The 26,025-nt window shown below is 51.5% G+C and overlaps 1 protein-coding gene across 8 annotated transcripts in view; it reads left to right on the forward strand.

Annotated features, from left to right (window-relative positions):
* Positions 1-13,970, forward strand: part of Dnmt3a (DNA methyltransferase 3 alpha) — a 106,276-nt gene extending 92,306 nt beyond the window's left edge. For all 8 annotated transcript variants that reach the window (XM_060365227.1, XM_060365226.1, XM_021648280.2 and 5 more), the window contains 10 exons: positions 183-295; positions 413-596; positions 815-899; positions 2,115-2,260; positions 2,907-2,997; positions 3,185-3,333; positions 4,155-4,240; positions 4,958-5,027; positions 6,192-6,310; positions 7,085-13,970. In XM_060365227.1, coding sequence (XP_060221210.1) covers positions 183-295; positions 413-596; positions 815-899; positions 2,115-2,260; positions 2,907-2,997; positions 3,185-3,333; positions 4,155-4,240; positions 4,958-5,027; positions 6,192-6,310; positions 7,085-7,226 — 1,185 coding nt within the window. In that variant the 3' untranslated portion in view covers positions 7,227-13,970. The remainder of the gene's footprint in view (positions 1-182; positions 296-412; positions 597-814; positions 900-2,114; positions 2,261-2,906; positions 2,998-3,184; positions 3,334-4,154; positions 4,241-4,957; positions 5,028-6,191; positions 6,311-7,084) is intronic.
* Positions 13,971-26,025: the final 12,055 nt, after the last annotated feature.

Consider the following 26,025-nt stretch of genomic DNA (forward strand, 5'->3'; position numbering starts at 1 on the left):
GAGGCAGGGTCAGGCAGGCTGCCATGCTCTTGGGAGCCCCTGTAGAAGGCGCAGGGTGGAACTTGCAGGATGGGCTGTTCGCCTCTCAGCCTCGCTCATGTCCAGAGCCTGGCTTGGCTTGGCTCTGAGGCTGGGTGTCCCCAACCTTCCACCCCCGCCCTGACTCCTCACGTTCGCCCTAGAACTGCTTCTTGGAGTGCGCGTACCAGTATGACGATGACGGGTACCAGTCCTACTGCACCATCTGCTGTGGGGGCCGGGAAGTGCTCATGTGTGGGAACAATAACTGCTGCAGGTGAGGGTCGGGGCCTGCCCACGGAGCTCCGGTCGCCATTGTCCAGCCAGCTTTCCTGCCGCCTCCGTCAGCCCCGTCCGGGTCTGAGGGTCGGTCCTCCCGCTGGCTTTCCCGCAGGTGCTTTTGTGTGGAGTGTGTGGACCTTTTGGTGGGGCCAGGGGCTGCCCAAGCCGCCATTAAGGAAGACCCCTGGAACTGCTACATGTGTGGGCACAAGGGCACCTACGGGCTGCTGCGGAGACGGGAGGACTGGCCTTCTCGGCTCCAGATGTTCTTTGCCAACAACCACGACCAGGAATTTGTGAGTGCTGGGTCTAGTTTAGGCTGCAGTCTCAAGCCCCCCTGAGGCTGCTTCTCCAGTAGGCAGTGAGGGCTGGGCAGGCCGCAAAAAGGAGCGGGATGTGCGCGAGCCGTACAGATCCATCCCAAAGGCCTGCCGGTCTCAGCAGGAGGGCCAGCACGGGATGGGGAACTAGGCCATGCCAGGCTTGGAGCTGACCAATGATGCTCACTACTTAGGATCCCCCGAAGGTTTACCCGCCTGTTCCAGCTGAGAAGAGGAAGCCCATCCGGGTGCTGTCTCTCTTTGATGGAATTGCTACAGGTCAGTGGCATGGGTCCTGGGTGACTGGCCTGCTTTTCTTTGGATAGTGGAGAGAGTGAGTTTATGTAGCTGTTAAAACTGAATGATGATTAAGAAGTAGGCATGAACCAGGTGGTGGGGACACACGCCTTTAATCCCTGCACTCAGGAGGCAGAGGCAGGTGGATCTCTATGAGTTCAAGGCCAGCCTGGTCTACAGAGCAAGTTCTAGGATAGCCAGGGGTACACGATGAAACCCTGTCTCAGAATGGGAAGAAAAACCCCAAAAAAACCAAAGCCTAAGCCTGATGGTGCACACTTCATTCTGGTACTTGTACAGAAGCAAGAGGATCGGATCTCGTTCATCCTAGGCTACATAGCCAGTTCAAGGCCTCCCTGGATTATGTCTCAAAAGAAGTAAAACAATAACGGAATGACTATTGTTTGTCAGAGCTGGGCATGGTGTGTGCATACCTTTAATCCTAGCACTCAGGAGGCAGAGGCATCTAGACTTCTGCATCTGAGGCCAGCGTGGTCAACATAGCAAGTTCCAGCCAGCTGAGGTCCCCACGCCAGTCCAGAACATTAAGACAGATGGTCATGTTGCACCTTATTGGAGGCGCTCCCTGGGGAGCCACTGGCAGCAGTAGAAATGATGTCACTGTCCCTTGTTTTTTCTGGTCCCTCGATGTGCTACTGTTTTCCTGCATCAGTAGGCAGCATTGGTGGAGAGGCTGGTAAGGAAGCCACTCCAGCCAGTTAAGAGAAAGAACAATGAAGGGACCGTGACTTGGCGTTTGCCATCCAAGGTCGGGAAATCAACCTAGGTTGAGGAATAGGAAGTACTGGGTTCTAGGGGGCCTCCTGGGGAGCTGGGCCAAGGATGGGCCCTTAGAGCAGGTGCCATTCAACTGTATCATGTGACAGGGAAGTAATAGGGAGTGAGACATGACCATGGAGTGGACATAGACACTTGAGAAAAGGGCACCTCTCTTGACCTGAAACCACCTGCTGTCTTGGCTAGTCTTTCCTGGCTTTGGCCACCTTCCACTTAGGCAAAAGTGAAGCACAGCCATAGTGCTTATCTGTGCTTATCTGCTTTGATTTGAGAAAAGACCCCGGGAGCCTCACGCAGGCAAGGTGACCCCCTGTGTGCAGTTGGTGGGATAAGTCTTAAGACCAGGTGTCGGGTTGCTGGCTCTGGGTGATAGTGCTTGCTCCCTGATGGCTGCCACAGGGCTCCTGGTGCTGAAGGACCTGGGCATCCAAGTGGACCGCTACATCGCCTCCGAGGTGTGTGAGGACTCCATCACGGTGGGCATGGTGCGGCACCAGGGAAAGATCATGTACGTCGGGGACGTCCGCAGCGTCACACAGAAGCATGTATGTCCGTCCTGGGGCGGTGTCCTTTCATTCCGTCCAGCTGTTTTCCTCTTTGCCCTTTCTCCTCCAGCCTTTCTCCCTCTTTTTCCATTTTACTTCTGTGGCTTCTGAGGGCAGTGAGCAGACGGAAATGGGGGTTTGGGAGCCAAAGGCAGAACTGTAGAGCTCCTGTCTGGAGAGCTGGAAAGCTTGCTTTCGTCCTCAGCACTGTGTAGAGTGGGGTGGGCGTGGCTAGGGGAGCTTGCTCTCTGGGGCGCCAGCTGCCCCCTGGCTGTTTCCGAAGTCTTTGTGGTAATATGTTCTGGACTAAAGAGAGGTTGCTGTCATCTAAACGCTTCTGGAAAGTTAGATCTTTGACCAGTCTGCATTTCAGGGGTAGGGGAGTACTGGCAGTCTTCCCTTAGAGTCCGTGAGATCTGTTTATCTCTGCAGTGGGGGGGAAGGAGGGAGAGGGCATTCATGTGGCACCATCATAGCAGTTTCTCCTCACCTGGGGAAGGCTGGTTGGTACCTCCGGGGCTCCTTGCTGGGTCTGATTGCTCACTGAGAAGATACCCTGAGGAATCTCAGTGACCGTCCACCTCACAGGTTGTTTCTGCCTCTGTCCCTGGACAGCAGGCCCATCACATTACCTTTGTCCTCCCAGATCCAGGAATGGGGCCCATTCGATCTGGTGATTGGGGGCAGTCCCTGCAATGACCTCTCCATCGTCAATCCCGCCCGCAAGGGACTTTACGGTAGGTTCCACCTGGCTCCTCTGCTTTCCGAGCTGGTATCTTCTGCACTTAGGTCTTAGGCGTCCTCTTTGGACATTTCTGCCCTGGCAGCTCCTCCAATGGCCCCTCCCCCCGCCCAGGCCTAATCGCTGTCTGATGCAGATAGCCCCAGCTGATGGCTTTCTCTCTCTCTCTCCCAATCTCTCAGAGGGTACTGGCCGCCTCTTCTTTGAATTCTACCGCCTCCTGCATGATGCACGGCCCAAGGAAGGAGACGACCGTCCCTTCTTCTGGCTCTTTGAGAATGTGGTGGCCATGGGCGTTAGTGACAAGAGGGACATCTCACGATTCCTTGAGGTACAGACAGCAACCTTGGTTTGGCCAGCTCACTAATGGCTTCTACCTTGGACTGCTGCTTCATTTCTGTCTTGTCTGCGATGCCGGAGCCGGGGACTGGTGGCTTCTGTTTGCTTGAGGAAGACCTCCCATGTAGAAAGTAGGTGGTGCTAGAGGGACACCTAGAAAGAAAGGGTGCTCTTATTTCAGAAAGTGTCATGGTGGTAGACCTTGGATCAAACAGATAGGCTGGGGTTCTGAGACTGAGGTTCTACAGAGAACTCCCAAGTTCAGTTTTCTCTCACCAGAATGGCCTAGGCTCACTCTCTGGTACCCTAATGGGCGTTTTATGCTACCTGATATAAAATCATGGCTATGTCTGCTTTCATTTCCTGTGATGTGAGCCCCATTAGTCACTGAGCCAAGTACAAGCCATACACAGGGGATTGCTACTGTCAGCCTGCGCTTCCATCAGCTCAGGCTCAGACGGTAAACGTGAGGGCATGGGACACACACAGGCTCTCAGGCTTGCTCTGCTAAGTCCTGGAGTGCCCTGATGTAGGAGTCAGCCACAGCACAGTGGTCACTGACGCAGTAACTGTTCCTGTCATCACAGAAAGTTCAGTTGGATTGTGCTAGAATATCTAGAATGTTCTAGCAAGCCGAGGGTTGTATTTAGGTTTATTTACTTCTTGATTCTTGTTGGGTCTTCAGTAATTCCAGTGTATGGCTCCCTAAGAAAGTGCCTCTGGGGAATTAAGCCTCAGGCCAGGCCAGTTACCTGGCAGTATTTAGTTAACACTCCTCCTTTGATCATCTTGAAACCATCTCCTGTTTTACAGTCTAACCCTGTGATGATTGACGCCAAAGAAGTTTCTGCTGCACACAGGGCCCGTTACTTCTGGGGTAACCTTCCTGGCATGAACAGGTTGGTGAGCGCTCTTGGCATGGGGCCTGTAGGAGGAGTGGGCTGCAGGCAGGACAGCCCAAGGAGGGACACACTTAAGTGTCCAGCTGAGATCGCCTTTGCTGAATAGCAAGGGCCTTACCACTGAGCTGCAGCCCTGGCCCTGCTGTCTGGGGCCGCAGAGTCTTGCTATGTGCTCTAGTCTGGCCTCAAACTTGGGACTCCTCGATGCCCACCCCTCCCCTCCCTTGAGTGTTGGGATGGTAGATCATCTTACTGCACCCAGCTAGCTCTAAGGTAGGAAAGGTCCGTGTCAAGTGGCCTTCACTTCCCCGAACTCCCCTGAGATACTACACAGCAACAGAGAACTTTAACGTTTGGAGCAAAACTTTGTCCCACGTAGCTCGGGCTGGCCTCGGATCTCTAACTCTTTCACCTCCGCTCCCCTAGTGCTGGGCTTTCCTGCAGAAACATGCGTTGAAAAATGTGCCTTTCAGGCTTTCAGTCAACTCGGCCAGCATGCCCACCCATGAAACAAATCACCACAAATCCAGATGTACATTCCGCCCACCCCCCATAGGCATTAGCTGCCTGCTACGGGTTTTTGAAATCCCTTTTAAGTTTTCCTGTAGGGACTAAGGCCTGTTTGGTTGCACAGTATGCGGAGTTAGGCTGTGTGTGTGTTTGGGGTAGAGGGCTTTCCTGCTCTGTGATTCCACAGTGTCTCTTGCCTCCTAGGCCATTGGCATCCACTGTGAACGATAAGCTGGAGCTGCAGGAGTGTCTGGAACATGGCAGAATAGCCAAGGTGAGCCTCAAGCCTAGGGCAGGGTGGTGGGGTGGTCGCAGACTGCCAGCCAAGGAGGGGCACGGCAGAGCTGCGTACTCGTGCTCTTGGGATGGTGTGGGGTCATAACAGCCAGACAACCAGTGAATAGGCCGAGCCTGCCGCCCCTCAGTCGCTCCTGGTGCGCAACAATCATCTCACCCTGGGGCAGCACCGTGCGGTCTTTAACAAGGTTCTGGGAGCTGCAGAGCCTCTCTCTGTGTATGGCCATCTTGCATATTCTCTGCACCGCATGAGTGCGTGCAGAGGCCAGAAAAGGATGCCAAAGCCCCTGGGACCGGAAGTAAAGATAGTTGGGACCCTCCATGTGGGTGCTGGGAATTGGACCTGGTTCCTCTGGCAGAGTAGCCAGTGTTCTTAATCTCTGAGCCGTCTCTCCAGCCTCATAGCTTTTTAAGTTGGGCGTCCCATGGCTCCTGCTACCCAGTGCAGTCCCTGAGAGGTTTGCCTAGGTCTGCCCCCTTCCTGACTCAGAAAGGTACAACTTTTCTGTGCCCCGCCCCCCCTTTTTCTTTTGAATGCTGACTAGAAAAGTGTGCCTTTTCTAAGACTTTGGGCTTCCTTACTCTACCTCTAAAACATCCCCCCTCAACACGTGGCTGTTTGTCCACCGTGTATGGGATCTATTCGCTTGCTTAAACAGCACAGCCTTTTCTCTCTAGGCAGCTGCCAAGGTTTACAGCTTGCCCTTTCTGGAGTTTTTCTTTTAAACTCCAATGAAATTGTTCTTCAGAAAGAAAGAATGCTTTTTCATTTTGTTTCTTTTGCTGGAACTTAAAGCTCGCAGCTTGGAGAGCGGCCTCTGCTGGTGTAGTTCCTCTCTGCCGCGCTCAGATATTAGGTTCCACCCAGACTATCTAGCACTCCGGACTAGAGAGCCCCACTGTCCACCTTTGAGCTGCTGAGTTACTGACTTCCTTCTGCCTGCAAGTCACTCCCCAATGAGAGAGCCAGTCCTTCGGAAGCACAGTGAGGCCGCCACAGCTGCTGCCTGATTAGCCAAGAATGCCCACGTGACCTCAGAGTGGGCAGGGAAGCAGGGGCCAGGAAGGAGGGAGGCTTGTACTTAGTGACCCAGCGCAGCAAGCGATGCCTGCTCATTCCTCTTTCTCTTTTGTCTTCCAGTTCAGCAAAGTGAGGACCATTACCACCAGGTCAAACTCCATAAAGCAGGGCAAAGACCAGCATTTCCCCGTCTTCATGAATGAGAAGGAAGACATCCTCTGGTGCACTGAAATGGAAAGGTGGGGTGCTGGGGTGCTTGTGCCTGACCAGGGCAGGGTTTGAAGGAAGGCTCTGCCTTGGTTGCCACATTCTCCCTTCCCCCAAATTCCTTGTGAGTTTTAACAAACATTAATGAGCATGCACATTCCGGGGACTGTCCTTATTTGGAGGGGTCTTAGAATCACCCAAAAAGCCCACTGGAACCCTGCAACACAGTCCATGGGCCTTCTGGACTTGCGTTGTAGGTGTTTTGAAAACCAGTGTACATGCCCGGGGACCACAGCAGATGGCGCACAGCTGGGTGGGCTGCTCCTTGGGTCTGAGTAGGATTTAGCCAGACAAAAAAGCTGTTCTCACAGGTACCCAGGTACCCACCCCGAAGCAACAGGGATCCCTGGAACTCACCAAGTCCCACTCTTTTGAGAGCCCCTCTCCTCTCAGAGGGGCCATTTAGAGATGAATCAGGGTACATTTAGACTCAGCCTGGCTGCAGCCCTCCAGATCTTGTGTACAGGGGAGCTGAAGCACACATCCAAGAGGCCTTTCAGAGGCAAGGTGTGGGGGTTTTGGGTTGTTGTTTTATTTTATTTTTTTCAAGTACTACCATTGTTCCTGCTGAGTGTGAACCTCAAAGCTGGGATTATATCCCCTGCCTTTAAATCCACAAAGTGCCTGGCATGTGGCTAAATTGCCGTAAAGCACAGGTCCGCCTGCGTGCGACAGGAATGCGGAGTGGGACTAACACCTCTTCCAGCCCCCGCCCTCACTCAGCCCTCTCTGCCTTCCTCCCACAGGGTGTTTGGCTTCCCTGTCCACTACACAGACGTCTCCAACATGAGCCGCTTGGCGAGGCAGAGACTGCTGGGCCGGTCGTGGAGCGTGCCAGTCATCCGCCACCTCTTCGCTCCGCTGAAGGAATATTTTGCTTGTGTGTAAGGGACATGGGGGCAAACTGAAGTAGTGATGAAAACAAAGTTAAACAAACAAACAAAAAACAAAACACAATAAAACACCAAGAACGAGAGGATGGAGAGAAGTATCAGCACCCAGAAGAGAAAAAGGAATTGAAATCAAACCACAGAGGAGGAAGTGCCGGAGGGCCTGGCCTTGCCGCAGGGTTGAACACCATCTCCTGAGTTTTCCATGTTAATCTTCAGTCCTATTTAAACAGCAAAATAGGCCCCTCCCCCTCTTCCCCTCCTGCCCTAGGAGGTGGACTTTTTGTTTTCTACTCTTTGCAGAGGGGTTTTCTGTTTGTTTGGGTTTTTGTTTCTTGCTGTGACTGAAACGAGAGAGTTAATTGCAGCAAAGTCAGTAACAACAAAAAAGTAAAAGCCTTGGAGAGGAAAGGGAGAGAGGGAAAGTTCTATAAAAATTTATATATTGTTTTTTTTTTTTGTTTTTGTTTTTTCCTTTTCCTATATATCTCTTTGGTTGTCTCTAGCCTGATCAGATAGGAGCACAAACAGGAACAGAATAGAGACACTCGAGGCAGAGAGCCCTCTCACAGCCACGAGCAGTCTCAACAGCACCATTCCTGGTCATGCAAAACAGAACCCAACTAGAGCAGGGCGCTGAGAACACCACACAAGACCCTTTTCTACAGTACTTCAGGTGCCTACCACACAGGAAACCTTGAAGAAAACCAGTTTCTAGAAGCCGTTGTTACCTCTTGTTTACAGTTTATATATATATGATAGATATGAGATATATATATAAAAGGTACTGTCAACTACTGTACAGCCCGACTTCATAATGGTGCTTTCAAAACCGCGAGATGAGTAAAAACATCAGCTTCCACCTGGCCTTCTGTGCAAAGGGTTTCAGCCTGGGATGGGGAGAGGGAGGCTGCTTGAGAGCTTGCAATCCGAGGGAGAGGGTATCATTTTTCCCTCTGGTTTCTAACAGACCAGAGTAGGAACACCCCCACCCCCACCCCACGCCTAGCTTCTTGCCGATAAGGGGCTCAGCTGAGGCGGTGGGGACCTGGGGAAGCGGAGTGTGGACTTTATCCAGGCTCGCGTGCAATAACCTTTAAACAGAACCTAAAATGACTGCCTCGGTCAGATGGCATGAGAAAACCTTGTCCCTGATTTTGAATTTGTCAGCCACATTGAAGGCTCCTCGTGGGATCAGAAATAATCCAGAGTGAGGGAAAGTGACCAGCCGTTAACCCCACCTGGAGCAAATAAAAAAACATACAAAATGTACTGGTGCTTTCTGTCTAAGTTGCCTTTTGTGTGTTCTTTTATGAGCCCCCCTCCCCACCATCCCCTCTGCACAAGGCAGCTTTGGTCCTGGAATGTGATGTTTTTGGTCATCTCTGAAGACTGCAGTTTCATACTTGGGAGGCTGATGACACCTTATTATAATTATTCTTATGGTTCTGGCTATAATTGTTTGTTTTCAGATTTTTCTTTTGAGAAAACAAAAACCCAACACCCTTCCCTTTCGGTTTTAAACCAAGGTGCAGGGGGGGTGGCAGGTGCTTCTAAGGACCAGTGGCTCTGGTGCCCTGGCTCCCACCCCTCGGGCCAGGTGGGCCACTGGGCAGTACAGCAACAAGCTAGGCGGCCAGGGAATTCTGAGGCCCACCCTCCGGGCCAGTCCCTCTTCTCTTCTTCTTCCCCTCCTCATGAGTCCGGTGTGTCAGGGCTGGAGGGAGGCCGGGGCAGCCTCTCTCCTCGTGTGTGTGGTTGGCGTGGCGCGTGTTTCTTTTCTAGTGTTTGGTCTGATAGCTGCGCTCTGACCTTGAGTCAGCTTCACCCGGGGCCCTGCGTGCTCGCACTTTGTTCCGCTTCCTTCCCAGGGCAGGCAGCCTGGCGTCGGCGGTGGGAAGGGACAGAGTTGTCGGCCCCGGGGTGAGGGCCCAGTGGGCAGAGCTTGCCTGGATGGATGGAGTGTAGATATGTGGCATATAGAGATATATATTTTATAATGGGAGAGGGGACGCCACCTCCTGGGACCAGCAGAGGCTGGGAGGTGTGCTGTCAAGCACATGGTCCCAAGACCGCATCCCTAGAAAGATGGGGCCTATGATAGGCCCTGTATAAATACATAGATAGGGTCATGTTTAAGAAATATACACAGTGGGGGTTGGAGGGAGCGGGCTCAGTGTTGAGCCTGGGTCCCTCTCGCAGACAGCCCCACATCATCAGTCAGTCTAACACATGCACAGGAACCTATTTCCGCCTGGGTGCACACCAGGGAGCTCCTGGCATACTTCTGCCCAGGATCAGGACACTGGAGTGGGCCCATGCAGCTCTTACTCCTCTGTTGCCCTGAGGACAGGTAGATTCGATCTCAGAAGTTGCTAGGTGCTGAAGGCAGGAAAAGGAGGAGGTTTGGTCTAAGCAGGCTCTTCCTCCGGCAGGTCTGTGTTCTGTACCCTTTGCCCCTGGTGATGTCAAAGATTCTTCTGTTAGCAGCCTGTGGTCACTGACCTGCAACTCTAGCACCAGTCAAGTCAGCCCTCACTCCCCCTACCTATTCTCCCCAACCAAAGTCAAATTGAAATCTGTCTTGGCCTCTGGGCTTCCATTAGGAAAATAAACGTATTCAAAAAATTAAAATGGGACAGCCAACCTCGCTTTTGGAGAAAAGCAGTCTAGTAATTAGTGATAAGACTAAACAGAGGCTTTGGCTCACTGCTCAGGGTAAGCTCAGCTGGTGGCTTATTACACCTCTTGGGGCTGTGTAGTCCTGCCCACCTCTGCTCGTCTTCTCTGGATAGGTTTTTAAGATTTCAGCTGGTTCTCCCTGCCTGGCAGGTAGTGACCCTGGGGCTGGAGCATCCCGGAGAGGGGGCTGCTTGACCCCTTGGAGTCCCTGTGCTAAATGTGATGTCCTCCCATGCTCCAGCAGGGCTCCATTCTGACCCGGAGTCCACCAGCACCATGCAGGAGGACTGGAGGGGAGGAGGGCTGCCTTAGGCAGTCCCAGGTGCTCCCTCCCCCTCTAGCGCTGGCAAGGTCTTCCCAGCTCCTGCTGTCAGGACTGTCTTCAAAGGCCTTCCCCTCCCACTTCCGCCCGCTGCTTATGTGAAGAAGCTGGCCTTCCCCAGCAGCCCTGCACCGCCTCAGCTGGGCCTGGTGCTCCCCAATCCCTGCGGTGAGTGTGAGGGCCCGGGTAGAGGAGCCTCACTGTCAGAGCACGTGGCTTTCCCGAAGGACTGAGTGGAGGCTTGCAGGTGGCTGACCAGCACTGACCTGACAAGTTCCCTAGAGTGGATTCCTCGTGGGGGCATCTACCTGGTGGTCTCTGGCTTTCCTTCTTGCCCAGTCTGTGGGCTTGGTCTTAGGGTGGCGTGTAGGCCCCCAGTATCTTTGGAGGGGTCTTCGGGAATATGCCTGCTTGGCTCTTATTCCACCTCTACCCCGAGTGGGGCTTCTCGGGTCCCTTCCAAAGGAGAGCTGCTAGGATGCTATGGTAGTTGAGGTGGGGCTGGAGGAAGTCGACGCAGTGCATCTAGGAGCTCTTTGTAGATGGAGGTGAGGCTGCAATCAGGGCCTTGGAGGATCCCCATCGGGGTTCCCTTTCCAAAGAACAGGCTTGTTTTCCCTGGAAACTAAGGTGCTGGTCACTGAGTGACAGCCTTCCTTCTGCAGGTGCCCTGTGAGGCCTCGAGCCGATCCGTGGCCCTTGCCAGGGGGAGGTAGCCGGTGCTAGTGCCAGGGTCACGGATCCAAGGCCTCCTGCGGAGGCACACATGCCAGCAGGGGTCCCAAGCTGGTGCTAATTCCTCCCCACAGGACTCAGTAAGCCTGGGAGCCTGCAGTAGGCTGTCCCTCAGCTGTGGGATACACTATGAGAAAGCAGAAGTCCCCCGAGGAGCCTCCTGGACCATGGGCTGGGCGTGGCCGCAGGTAGAGAGATGGAAGGAGTAAAGATCGCCATGGCTTTTGGCAAATGGCTGGAGTGTGGGCGCAGGGGCTACTGGTAGTAAGGCCGGCCAACGTCGGAAGCGTCTACCCTCCCCCACGGCGTCTCTGTTCGGGGAACCCTGGCCGTCACACGCAGGTTTAGGAGTTGGGGGAGTTAAGCTGAGCCGCTTTGAAGGCGTGTGATTGCAGGAAAGCTACAGATAGTTGGTTTCCATAGTCTCTTCTACACAGTGTGCCCAGAGAGTGTGACTTCCCAGGCCTGTCTCGCTGGGCGGAGCTGTTGCTGGTCTTCAGGCCCTGTCACTGGAGGAGCCCTGGCTGGGGGCTGGGACTCTGTGGCCATCCCAGCTGAGATTGCAGGCGGGCCCGTGTGTGGATCTGAGTTTGGCTGGTGCTTGCCTGTTCCCAGTGCCTGTGGTGAGGTGGTGGCACTGAGTTGTCCAGTTGGCGGGGGACGGCTGAAGCCTGTCAGCCCCCTATGATGGCAAAGGTGTTGCTGAGTGATGGGGTCGGGTGGCTAGAGTGGCTTTTCTGATCCTTTCCCATCCAGTCCTCGCCGGCACAGGGAGCAGCAGTGCTGGGTCGGGGAACCCCCTAAGGAAAGGTTGATGGGGGTCACTGTGAGCTCCTGCCTGTTTGTGTTAGGAGAGCTGAGGTCTTTGGGAAGTAAGACCTTGTACTTGCAGGCTTCCGAGATGCAGCTAAGGTTGACCTTTGGTTGGAGACAAGTGTCTAGCCCAAACACTGGAGCTTTGAGGCCGAAAAGCAGGCCACGAGTGAGAAATGCGGAAGGTCTTTTGCTGGGAGGGACTCGGCAGCTTCTCTAGGGGACCCCAGAAACTCCAGTAGCTGGCTCCCCTAGTGGGATGCCCTCCATTTGTGGGCTCATAGAGCAGACTCCTAACCCCCACCCAGCACCCGAACCTGAGGACATGAGCAGTGGTCTAAAGTCTCACCTAGTCCCATTTTACAGACTAATTTGGTTGTCCGGCCCGAGAATTCTACAGAAACAACAACAAAAGCTGAAATTCCTTAGAATATGCAGAGGGAGGAGGTGACTCAACAAGGTGCTAAACACATTTTATTAAAAATATATATTGTTAAATTAAGTCTGCTGTCTGGACAATGATGTTTTGTTTTGTTCTCTTGTAGTGGAGTTTAAAAGAGACTATTATTTTACTCTGATATATTATTATTAAAAAGGCATTTTAACTTTGTACTTGAAAACTAAGTGAGCGATTTCACGTGTTTTAGCTGAGGCATCGAAGTAGCGGGTGCTTACTTGTGGGAAATCATGTATTCATACTACAAAATAAACTCCGTAGCTGATTTGGTAATAACTTTTACTGTTACAGACGATTTCGCTTTGACCCCGGTGGCAGAGCTCTTTTACTCCACATTCCACGCAGCTACATGCAGGACCTTCCAGAATCTTCCCTCCCCTTGGCCCTCTCTTTCCTTTCTGTTCCTCTTCCTCTCTCTTTTCCTATTTTTTTTTTAATTGTTGTTTGTTTTTTCCTGGTCCCAGCATCCTTCTACCACTGTATTTTTTGTTAGGGTTGCTTCTCTATTTATTGACAGTAATAATGTACATTTCACAGTCTGGTTCTGGGACGGCCAGGATGGGTGTGGGGGGGCTTCACACAGCCTGCTGCACCGTCCGGCGTCCAGTTGTATCTCTGTGTACGTGATGCTTGTGGCATAGCTGTTGATGAAATAATTAAAAAGGTCAATGCGTACAGCAGATGTAGAAAGTCTGTCAGTTCCGCTTTCATCACTTTTTTTTTTTTTTTTGTGCCCAGAAGGATATAATAAAGCTCCTTTCTAATGTACTTGTGCTGGAGAACACTTGAATAAATGGACTGTTTTTGTGCAAAAAGAAAAACGGAAAAAAAAAAAAAGCACCGTCATAATGTCCTTTTGTCCTGCGTCTCCTTTCCCCTAACGTGACAGCTCACAGTAAAGTACTGAAGAGGGGGCAGTGGATTGTGGGTGTTAACTAGGGGCTGGGACCCAAGGGCAGAGGGAGCTTGGCTCAAGTTCAAAGATCACTTAGACTGAGGTGGGTTGTCTAGAAAGGCGACTTGACTCCCGGAAACAACAATTGTCTTCAGACCGGAGCAGGAAACAGATCAGGAAACAGTTAGGTGGCAGTAGAACCAGTGGGGAGGGAGTTACTAATGCCAGAGTCCAGAAGGGAGAAGTCAGGGAAGGGAGGTAGACAGTTGGGGCTGGGGCTGCGGGAATCCTGGAAGAACCTGGGGGTTAGAAGGAAATATTTGCAAACTCTTGACCCAAGGGCTGGGACAAGTGGCCAACAGGGGTACTGATGGGCTGAGGACGGGCTGCCTCAGGGCCTTGGGGTCTGCGAGTTACCCACAGTGTCCCCTGTCCTACCTATCAAGAGGGCCTCTCCTACATATCTCCAGGAGGGAGCACCCAGCAGCCTTGATCGGGGTGTCCACTCCAAAGGGTTGTTCAGGCTGTTTCTTCCACCAGGTTCGGGAGGGAGGTTAGGATAGCAGAGACACTGTGTAGGGACCCTTGAGCAAATGGGGAGAGCCCCGCCAAACAGGTATTTTCATGGGCACTTTTTCTTGCTTATTTTTTTTTCTTTGACAAGGTTGTAAATGTATATTTGGCTTTTACTCTACTTTTTTCTTGATGTTTTTCAATGTTGATGTGGAATCTTACTTTCAAATGGCTGCATGGCATTTTCTTGTTGAATGTTTGTTTATATATATTTTATTTTCGCTATAAATAGAGCTTCAATAAACATCTTTATGTTTTGGCTTCCCCCTTTTTGTATTTTTTTTCCCTCCTGAAATAGATTCCCAGAAATGAGACCAACTGAAGAAAGTTACAGTGGACACTTTAGTTGGTTCCTGAGTCCTTCCACGAAGTCAGCAGGTGGGCATTGGGCTTCAGCTCTGAGATTCTGTCTGCCAAGAAACAAACAAGGCCCTTCTTGAACAATCTGGGACCCTGTCACGGCCTCTCTTCTATAGCCTCACTGGTTCCCTAGGGCTGAGTTTGCTTAGAAAGGAAGCCTCTAATTTAGTTCACTGTCCTGAAGGCTGGGTCCAGAATCTGGGGCCTCACATTCTCATGGCAGACACAGAGAAGAGAGAGTTCAGACCCCCTTCATAGGGGACCCATCCCTCAAAGGACCCCCCCCAATGCTGCTACAAAGACAAAACACAAGGAACCTGTAGACACACATTAATCCTGGTGGGGAAGTGTGTGTGTGTGTGTGTGTGTGTGTGTGTGTGTGTGTTTACATGAAGGCGCACCACAGTGAATGTCTAGAAGTCTGAGTACAACCTTGCGTGTGAGAAAAAGCAGCCTGACCGTCTCTACCCGCTAGTCTGGAGTCCCATGCCTCCCCCAAACCCCCGCCCTATGCTGGGTCTGCAGGTGTACAACTGCACCTGGCCTTTTCCGTGGATTCTCAGGGTTGAACCTACACAGCAAGCAGGCTTTCCCGCTGCTGCTGTTTGTGACAAGCTAGGCACTCGGGAGGAGCAGGAGGGTTCTGCAAATCCTCTTTGCTGGGAGAATACAGGCAGGGACAACCTAGCCTCAATCTCCCAAGACTGGTTCCAAGGTTCAGGAGAGACGGGAGAGGTGGGGGAGAGAGAGGTGTAGACGCCCTTGGTTCTAACGCCATTCCTGAATATTTAGGGGGGATCCAAGCCAGAGTTGAGAGAGCTTTTTCAAGGCAAGGAGCTGCCTGACCTTTGGTTAGACAGAACCTATTGGTGAAGCTCCTGGTGCCGATTGATAGTATAGGGTTTGGAGGAATGCGGATGGGGTTGGGAGGGCCAGAGAGAATCAAGCAGGAGTCTTTGTTTTTTTTTCGAGACAGGGTTTCTCTGTAGCCTTGGCTGTCCTGGAACTCTCTGTAGACCAGGGTGGCCTGGCACTCCCAGAGCTCAGCCTGCCTCTGCCTTCCCGAGTGCTGGGGTTAAAGGCGTGCGCCACCACTGCCTGGCTAAGCAGGTGTTTTCTGCCGTGGTGTGTGTGCACCCTGCTACCTGGGCTGGCCCCTAATGTCCTGCTAGGCTGACTGAGGAGAGGAGGGACAAGGGGTGGCCATAGCTGGCCAGGAAGGAGGCTGAGGATACACAAGAGAGCTGGCTGTGGCACTGTTGTATTCTTTGCGCATGCTCATGTTGGATGGGGGCGCTGCAGTGACTTAGGAAAATGGTGTCGCAGCTAAGTCACCTGCAAGGATCCACCATTCCTCGATCCTCAGAACCTGTAAACAAGCTAGGTGTGGGGTCAGAAAGATGGTTCAGCAGGTAAAGGCACATACCCAGGGTACCACTCTATCAAAGACAAGGTTTCAACAAAACAGAAACATCACCACAAGGTGACCTTTTGTCTTTGTCTATCATACTATTTGATGTACTGCCTCGAGTTCTCCGAGGGCTAGCCCTGCGCATGCGCACGCTGCCCTCGGCGCTTCGTTGCCCCACCCCCAGCCCCCATGCAGCCTGCCAGGGCTTCAGGGTCACAGGATTGCCTCTTCCTTCCGGGAGGGGTGTTTCACTCCCACCTGGCACACATCCTCACGCTGGGCAGCAGAGGTCACCCCGAGACTCAGATTACATGCGGGGACTGTGCATGCCAAAGGGGCTGCGGTTGCGTGTGCTCAGCAGCTACGGAGGGTCGTAGAGCCCCACACTCTTAGCGACTGCCCGATGGGACAGTGCTCGGGCCGTGTGACAGTGTGGTTGGCAGAAGGCCGTCTCCCTCCACATACAACTGTGTTGATGAAGAAAGACAGTTTCTCGGGGCCTGTGAAGTGGCTGTGTGCGTAAGGGTGCTTGCTGCCAAGCCTGGTGACCTGCGCTCAGTCACCAGAAGCCACACGAGGGAGAGGAGAGCTGAATCCTGCAAGGGCCCTCTGACCTCTGCAAGGGCACGTGTGCACGTGAAACACACGCTAAATAAATAAAAATATCTATTATATACACCTAAAGACAATCCCAGCGTGATAAAAGTCGCGTAGAGTCACGCTGATAGATGATGCCTGGGAGCGAGCAAATCTGAAGGAGATGGGCTAGGGCTGCTGTCTGTATCCTGGCTGAGAGAGCTTTCATGCACATGTCTCCATTGAGGCATGCAGGAGGTGGACACCTGAGGATCAGTAGTTCAAGCCCAGTCTCGGTTACATATCCAGTCTGAGGCCACGCTGGGCTACAAGAGACCTTGTCGTGAAAATCCCTGAGACAAAATAATAACAACAAAAACCCTAAGTACCCTTTTCCGCTGGGTTGGGGGGTGGGGGGAGAAGGCAAGGCTGGGACATGGCTTACGGTGCCCGCACGAACACACTCAGTCTTAAAAAGAGGAAGGGAGGGAGGGAGACCGCAGTTTTCCGCAGGAGCCCTGGTCAACTACGCACTACTATTTAAAGCCTTCACCAGTTAGACTACAGCCAAGGCCGGTCCTTCTGCAGCTGTGAAACAGCTCACAAAACGAACCCTTCCACCCTTCCGGCCTCTAGGTTTCCAGCAAGGCCTCTCAGGGCGCATGCTCACGCCACACGTGTTCCTGGGAGCTCTTGCATTAGGGGAAATGCCCGGAAGTAAGGTTGCTGGGCATAGGTGTGGGGCCTTCGCGGGCTTTAAGGGTGCATTTTTCAGCTGATGTCAAGGTGACCCTGCCTTTCTTTCCCGCGCAGGCTGGCTCTCCTCGCAGCCACCCAAGGTCCCCTCGCCTGCCTCTTAGCATTCACTTTTGTGGGGAAGAACATGGAAGCCCCCACCTGTTCCTACCCACACAGTGTCACGCCTGGGATGTGAGTGGCAGAATGACAGGCAGCCGAGAGCAGCTGTCAGGGCTGTCACCCTCCTCCGGGGCCTCCCGGGACACAGCAGGTGAGAACAGCGCCTCTGGCTTCTCCCCTGCAAAGCCACGCGGCAGGGACAGGAAGGGACCTGCCGAGCAGGGCGGTGCTCTGTGCCCCTGCAGCGAGCAGAGAGCTTCCAAGAGGCACAGGATGGTTTGACTGAGAGGGCCAGGGTTCAGGCCTGGGTTTCTGCTGGTGAGGACTGGCTGGCTGGCGCGAGAGTGTCCGCAGCCCGCTCCCAGGCTGGTCCAGGGTTAGTTCCGCAAGACTGGGAGTGGGGGGCGGGGACGACACGACACGGGGCGGGGCGGGAGGGGTGGAAGGGGACAGAAGACACTAGGACGCCAAGCCAGGATCAGCTGGAGAAACCACCCCACGTGATTTCACTCGGGCTTCAGTTAGTTTACATTTTCATTTTAATCATTAAGTTTTCAATTTTTACTTTATTTTTAAAAATGAATACCAAGTATTTCAGCTACTAATTAGTTTTTATTAATGTAAGGCTTACTTTTTTTTTTTTGTAGTTTACGTTTGTTATTTTGCTTAGAGAGACAGGATCTCTGAGTTGTTATGTGATCCAAGATAACCCAAGAATGACCCCTCAGCTGCTGACTCTCCTGCCTCTGCTCCTGAGAGTGGGCTCGCGGACCTGAACCACACCACTGGGTTTACAAATGCCCTTCGAACGTTCGGCTTACCCGGATGTGGTGGCGCCGCACCGGTAATCGAAGCACTCAGGAGGCAGAGGCAGGCGGATCTCTGTGAGTTCGAGGCCAGCCTGGTCTACAAAGGGAGTCCAGGACAGCCAAGGCTACACAGAGAAACCCTGTCTCAGAAAAAAAAAGCAAGTAAGCAGGCAGGGCTTGCTCTACCGATTTTTAGTTTTCATTACTTCATTACATGTGTGTAATTATTTATTTGGATGTGTATGTGTGTGTGTACATATGCTCCAGAGTGAGGCCAAGTGCCATGGCATGTGGGTGGAGGTAGGAGGATGGCCTGCAGGAGTCAGTTCACTTTCCATTATGTGGTTCCTGGAGATCAAACTCAGCTCATCAGATTTGAGACAAGCACCATCTCCTGATGAGCCACCTCCCCAGCCTGGTGCTGTTTTTAAAAGGTTGGCGGGTCTGAGCTCACAAGCAGTCCTGTGGTTACCACACCTGGCTCAGGAGGCAGGGTCTCACTGTGTAGCCATGGCTGTCCTAGAACTCACTATGTAGACCAGGCTGGCCTGAAACTCAGATGTGCTTGCCTCTGGCTCCTGAGTGCTGGGACTAAAGGAATGCACCACCAAGCCTCAACTGAATATGCTTTTTTAAAAAAGGTTTGTCTAGCTGGGCATGGGGGTGCAGGCAACCTCTTGTGAGAACTCAAGGCCAGAAGAGGGCATCAGGTGTCCTCTTCTAAGCTTTCCACCTATTTCTTTGAGGCAGGGGCTTTTTTTTTTCCCCCTAAGCTGGAAGACAGCAAGACCCAACAATCTTGTCTTGGCTCAGAGCTAGGGTTACAGGCATGTTTGGAACTCAGACTTGTGTGGGTGCTGGGACCCAAACTCTGGTCCTGTTATTCTCGAAGAACACTCTGCTCTCTTAGCTGCTGAGACATCTCCCCAGCTCCCTGGGATTGAACTCTTGACCCACTTGCCTTCATCTCCCAGGGGTTGAGATTAGGTATGCCACTCTGCCTAAATTCTGAGAGATCTTAACCCCGAAGCAAAGCAACCACAGCATGGAGAGGAGAGCGGGGCTGACAAGATAGCTCAGCTGGTAAAAGTGCTTGTGCCCAGGGCTGACAACTGAGTTCAGTGTCTGGAACCCAGGGGATAGAAAGAGGAAACCAGTCCTGGGAAGTATCCTCTGCTCTCCATATACATGCCTGGCACAGGTGTTATGCCCTTTTCCCCATTTACAGACACTATTTTTTTTTTTTTTTTTTTTTAGGTCAGGGTCACACTGTGTAGCCAATGCTAGCCTAGAATTCCCAGTGCAGGTTTTAAAGGCATGAGCCTTCCCATCTGTCTGGATCAATAAAGAAATGTGTTGGGCCTGGCGGTACACAGGCATCTGTAACTTCGGTCCCTCTTTTGGTCCCCTCGGGGTGCCAGGCATGCGTGCTATGCTTTTACATACGTCGGGAATGTTAAATACGAGCCTCTTCTATCAAATACCGTACAATCTGTGTTTAGGACTAGAAATCAAATCTTTTTTATCGGCCCCACCTTGGGAGTCTTTCATGCAAATGTTTTGCCACTGCTGCATTCCAGGAATGTGATGCTGCCCCTTCCTTCCTTTGTTTCCTGTACCTCAATTCTTTTAGGATTAGCCAGTCAATGGGAAAAGACACAGCCGGCACCTGAGTCAGGATAAAAGGTGCACTTCCTGTCTCTGTGTGTTTGCTCTTCTGAGCACACCTTTTGTTTTGTTCTGTAATTTGAGACAGGGTCTCACTATGTAGTCCAGGCTTTCCTGGAATTCACTGTGTAGACCAGGCTGGCCTTGAACTCAGAGAGATCCACTTGCCTCTGTCTCCCAGTGCTGGGATTAAAGATGAGTGCTGCCATTTTTAGGTTGCCATTTTCACCCTCTTTCTTGATCAAGGGTAAACTTTGCCTTGTCCAGATACCTCAGCTGAAGTGGCGACCCTTTTCATTGTGATCCTAAACTTATTTCTAACACATACATGCAGGCAAAAATACTCCTACGCACAGAATTGAAAAAAAAAATCTTAATTTGAAAAAGTGTGGGGAGCTCAGTGATTAAGAACACTTGTGCTTTTTCAGGGGACCTGAGTTCAGATCCTGATACCTGAGTTGGGCATCTTAGAAGCACATGAACTCCAGCTCTAGGGGACCCAATGCTTTCTTCTAGCCTCCATGAACACACACACACACACACACACACACACACACACACACACACACACCATCCAAATTAAAGTTAAAACTTTTCCAAGACAAGGTTTCTCTGTGTAGCCTTGGCTGTCCTTGAACTCGCTCTGTAGACCAGATTGGCTTTGTACTCAGAGATCCACATGCCTCTGCCTCCTGAACGCTGGAATTTAAAGGCGTGAGTCACCGTGCCTGGCTAAGTAGAAATAATTTTTAAAAAATATTAAAAAAAGAAAAGAAATCCTGCCAGGCATGGTGGCACACATCTTTAATCCCAGTACTCAGGGGGCAGAGGCAGGCGGCTATCTGTGAGTTCGGGGCCAGCTTAGTCTACAAAGTGAGTCCAGGACAGTTGGGGCTACACAGAGAAACCTTGTCTGGAAAAGACACCCCCACACACACAAAAAAAGAAAAGAAAAGAAAAGAAAAATCCCCTCAGCATATTAGGTTAAAGGTCAGAAGGGCCTCCTCTTCCCTCAGCCCCATGTTCTAGCCTCCTGCCAGAACCAACTGACTTTATTAACCCCGTCCAATTTTCTTTCCAGCACATGGATCCTTCTGTTGCATGTATATGTATAACCAACCACACTAATGTGTCTGTATGTAACCTTCGCAAGATCAACCTAGCTCTCAGCACCTTGTTCTCTTGTTTTTGTTTTATTTTTAACGTAGTTTTAGTTCATGTGCATTGGTGTTTTGCATGAGTTTGTGTGAGGATGTCAGATCCCCTGGAACTGGAGGCACAGACAGTTGTGACCCTCCACATGAGTTTTGAGACAGGGTTTCTCTGTGTAGCCTTGGCTGGCCTGGAACTCTCAGAGATCTGCCTGCCTCTGCCTCCCTGAGTGCTGGGATCACAGGCGTGTGCCACCATGCCCGGCTTCACCTTGGTCTCTTAAAAGCAGGAGTCAGAACTTTTTCAAATCACCCAATGCCGCCCTCCATCCATTTCTTTGCCCTTACGGAAAATGCTGCAGAGAAATTAATCCTTAGCAGTAGGATTGCCGGCTTGACCTGCACGTGTAGTTAACATGTTGGTGGCTTTGGTCAAATCACCACCTTTAAAGGCTCCAGCAATTTCCATCTCCACAAATAATCTCGGCCTCAAGAACACTTCTCCATGTCTTTGTTAGTCATTTGACACTTGCCTCTCGTTTTAATTCCTATTCTCACAGTCAAGGGTTAAGATGGGCTTTCCACATGTCAATCCCGCATTGATCTCTTTCACTCAGTCTCTCTACCGGATCCACTCTGGGCCACTTTATGGATTTCTAATCCTTCTTCATAGCTGAGGAAATTAGTATATTGTCTCTCATCTTGGTGCAGATATCTCCCAGTTCATCTGTGGTCTAACCTTGTGTGTGTGTTTTTTGGCTTTTTTTTTTGCCACAAGGGAGCTTTATGTTTTAAAGACTCAGGATAACACATGCCTGTCGCCCTTCCTCCCCCACCACCCTCTGTGGTCCCATTTTGAGGGTTCCATTTTGAACCCATCTGCGATTCATTCTGATGTCAGGGAGAAGAGGTTTGGCTCCGTATTTAATTGTTCTCTGCATGGTCACCTTTCTCCAGCGCCATTTACTGACTAGCCCATTTCCCGACTGATTTAGTGCCACTCTGAGAGAATTTGAAACTTCCACAAGTATTGGATCTGTTTCTGGTCTGGTGTCTTATTGATTTTTCCTGCCTGTCTTTGAGGGTGGGCCAAGTTGCCTCATTTGCCCCAGCTTCACGCTGTATTTTTACCACCTGGTAAGATGACCTGGTAAGGGCCTTATTGCCTCTTTTCACTTATTTATTCATCTCCCAGATGACGTTCGGTGTCGTTTTTCTTAGCCTCATGGGAGAGCAACATAAAACACTTACAAAATAAATCACACCAGCATATGCTCTGCAGAGGGAGAGTCCTGGGATGGGAGTGGGGAAGACAGGACATACCTAATAGATTTATAGGTTAACTTAGGGAAACATTATAGGTTAACTTAGGGAATAATACATTATTCCCCTTTAACTGGGATATTACTATGTAGATCATGCTGGCCTACAACAAACGCAGAGATCTGCCTGCCTCTCCCAAATTCTGGGATTAAATACATATACCACCATCCCCTTTATTTTATTTATTTCTTTGGTTTTTCTAGACAGGCTTTCTCTGCATAGCCCTGGCTGGCCTGGAACTTGCTCTGTAGACCAGGCTGGCCTGGAACTTGCTCTGTAGACCAGGCTGGCCTGGAACTCAGAGAGCTCCAGCTGCCTCTGCTTCCTTAGTGCTGGGACTAAAAGCATACACTGCCACCACCACCAGGCTACCCAGCCTTTATTAATCACGCGTAGCCCAGGCTGCCCTCCAATTCTCTACGTATCCAAGGCTGAATGTGAACTCCTGATCTTCACTGGGATTACACACTTGCTCTACTACGCTGGGCACAGCATGGCTCTTTCGTTCAAGACAAAAATGTGTCTTTCCCTTTAACTCGAGCCTTTTACGTTCCTCAAGCTCATACCTTTCATTTAGAGAGGATATATAGGATTCTCGTTTCTGAATTTCTAAACAGCTCCTCTTGTGTTGGCATCTTGCATGCACTCTTTTCTTCCAGGGTGCTTTCTAACCGGTTATTTCAAGGGGTCTTTCTAAAACCTGTTTTAGACGGGGTATCATGCTGGCTGTGATGTGACTGTGTATTGAGGCTAGCCCTGAACTCCTGATCTTCCTCCCTGTTAGTGTGCAGGAGATTCTGCTGGCCTGCCCTCAGGGATCTAGCTGCCAGGTGTGTGCCTGATAAAAGGACCCCCTCCTGGCCACCCCAGCTCTCTCTTTTTCTGGTACACTCTCTCCTGCTTTCTCTTCTCTGCCCTCGTGGCTCTCATTTTGCCTGCCTATATGGCTTCCTCGATGCCTCTATTCCTTCTCCAGGCCCTCCTCTCCCTCCCCAGTAAACCTCCTTATACCAGCATCTGTTTTGTGGGATAATTTCTCAGGGAGCATAACTTGGCATGGGCCTGCCATGGTAGGCCCCTCACTACATCATTGTATTTCATAGCACTGCCTCTGCCTCCTGAGTTTCTGGGCTTCCAGCAGGGTAGTGGACTCAGGGCAGTGTCAGGCTTCTGACACCTTCCCGCCTGTCACTGCTCAGTCCCCAGCTAGGACCCTGCAGGTGGCTGTTGTTGAGAAGACCTGGGTATTGGGTGCCTTGGCTTTGTTGCGGGAACTCTCAGGCAAGGGGCAGAGGGCCCTGGGGGTGCTAATGACTGTCTTGAGCTCACTCCTGCGGAGACTAAACACTCATCACTCTGCCTCGTTCTGATCTGAAGAAGCAGCCACTTATCCGGGCTGTTTACTAGACAAATGGCTGAGGGCATTCGCTCCGTGGCTGCCTGCGGCCATTAGCAATGATTTCCTGCCAAGTATGTGACAATATAGGTTATGACACGGAGTGAAGATTTCAGGGCAGAAAAGCACAGGGTGATTCCAAGCAGAGCAGAAAGAGCTGCGTGCTAAGGTTTATCCATTCCGCTCCTAGCCAGTACCTGCATTATGACAGGTGCTGTAAATAGTTCATGAAACAGACGACCTGGGAGCAAGACAGGGTGGAAACTCCAAGAGCATCAGAATTACAAAAATGATCTAAATGGGGCCGGTGTCATGGCACATGCCTTGGTCCCAGCACTTGGAGAGCAGAGGTAGAAGGTAGGTGAGTCTGTGAATTGGAGGCCAGCCCAGAGTTCCAGGACAGCTACAGCTACAGCTACAGCTGTCACAGAGAAACCCTGCCTCAGAAAAACCAAACCAAACCAAAGAATACACCACCACCCCAACGCACACCAAAGCACGAGTACCAGTGAGATGGCTCAGAATATCACCATGTCGGCATGAGCCTCACAATGGGTGGGTAGGGGCGGAATGGTGTTATTTCTTTCTCTCTCTCTCTCTCTCTCTCTCTCTCTCTCTCTCTCTCACTTAAAAGACAGGTTTTCTCTATGTAGCCCTGGCTGGCCTGGAGCTCACTCTGTAGACCAGGTTGGCCTTGAACTCACAGAGAGCCGCCTGTCTCTGCCTCCCTGAGTGCTGGGATCGCAGGCGCGCCACCACTGCTGGCTCCACAGAATCTCTTATCCCAGTCTGACAGTGAGCAGAAGATGGAGACCTAAGACCGGAAGTTCATGTTCTGTGAACACGCAAGCACAGTGGCCGTGCTTTGCCCTCGGACAAATCTTTAAAAGATGATCTGAGTTTTGTTGTTTTTAGTGTGTGTGTGTGTGTGTGTGTGCAGGAGGCCACAAGAAGGTGTCAGACTCCCAGAAGCCGGAGTTACAGGCACCCCTACACCGGCCGATGTGGGTGCTTGGAATGGAACTCAGGTCTGGTGGAAGAGCAGCAGCACTCTTAAACGCTGAACCGAACCGTTTCTCCAGCCACTGTGGGTTTGTTGTTGTTTTTTAGTTTTTTAAATTTGTTTGCTTGTTTTATATATCAGTATTTTTGAGATACGCTCTCTATTACGTAGCTCTGGCTACCCTGGAACTCATTCTGTAGACCAGGCTGTCCTCAGATTCACAGAGAGCATCTGCCCCTCAGGTGCTGGGATTTAAGGCGTGCTCAGTGCCCTACTCCTGTTCCGATACAGGGTCTTGCTGTGTAGTTTTGTATGACCTGGAACTCATCTCTAGATCAGGCTGCATCAAGCCTGCCGCAGACCCGCGTCTGCCTCCTGAGTTCTGGGGTTTGTGCACACCACACCCACATAAGGAGATTACTGTAACTATTGGTCTCTCTCTTCTACTTCTTCTGAGACAGGGTCTCATGTAGCCCAGGCTGGCCTAGAACATCATGGGCAAGCTAGTCTTGAACTCCTGATTGTCCTGCTTCAGCCTCCCTAGTGTAGGGGTTACAGGTATGCGTTCCAACACCTACTTACCCCACTCCCCCCGCCATCTCATATGTTATGTCTGCTCCCTTCTTTTTGGCTAAATGGTCCTGAGGTGGCTGTGCCCGGTGTGACCACCAGAGGGCAGGGTTGTTTCACTGTGTGGAGGATTGTCACCACCTCCCCACGTTCTAAAGCCAGCTTTGAGGTCAGGAGGAACCGCCTGCATGGAGACCTGCATGGAAAGAAGAATCAGCCTGTTTCCCCTCACCGGAATCACAGCTCCCAGGCTGGGGACCCGAGCCCCAAGCGTGCCTTTCTGCTTCTTACGTGATGAGCACAGCCAGGCACCGGCCCAAATGCCTTCCCTGAACTCACCATTTCCTGAGCACTAAGCCCTGTTCAAGAACTTTAATGGAGACCTTCTGTGGAAAAGCCCAGCCTCCTCTCCAGAAGGCCTCGGTGCCTCATCTGAACCGACCCTCACCAACAGTCCTTCCTGCCACAAAGCTCCTTGTGTGGTATGGTGTGTGTGTATGTGTTGCGGCCACAGCCTGGATGTCAGGCTTCTTTCTCCACCAGTCCCCTCTTGATTGATAGACTCTGGAACCCACCCATTCACCCAGGTTGGCTGACCAGTGATCTCCAGCCATCTGGACCGGGGAGAAAGTCTGGTTGTCTGCCAGGAACCGTGGAGTTCGGAGCCAGATCTCCAGGAATCAGCGTGTCTGTCTCTTGAGAGTAAGGGGATACGGGCACCCACTATCTGCCACAAGCAGCTTTTCCGTGGGTGCTGGGGACCTAAACTCACCCTTGCATGGCAAGCACTTCTCTGAACAGTCCCCTGAGCCCCCCAGCATGCTATTTTATACAGAGGTCAGGAAAATGGCTGATGAGATTAACTCTGAACAGGGACTTAAGGGAAGTTAACTGAGCAAGACTAACAGGAAGGCGGGAGTTATGGCCACAACAATAAAGTGCTTGGCGAGGGCGTACCAAGCCTGGGCTAGATCTCCAGGACCCTGAAATAAAATTTACTGGGGCCAGCCTTGATGGCACACACCTGTGATCCCAGCACTCAGGGAGGCAGAGACAGGCAGATCTCTGTGAGTTCGAGGTCAGCCTGGTCTACAAAGACAGTCCAGGACAGCCAAGGCTACACAGAGAAACCCTGTCTCAATAAAAACCAAACTAAGCCAACCTAACAAACCACAACAATAACAACAAAAAACCG

Source organism: Meriones unguiculatus, chromosome 1 (genome assembly GCF_030254825.1).
Source record: "Meriones unguiculatus strain TT.TT164.6M chromosome 1, Bangor_MerUng_6.1, whole genome shotgun sequence".
NCBI classification, from domain to species: Eukaryota; Metazoa; Chordata; class Mammalia; order Rodentia; family Muridae; genus Meriones; species Meriones unguiculatus.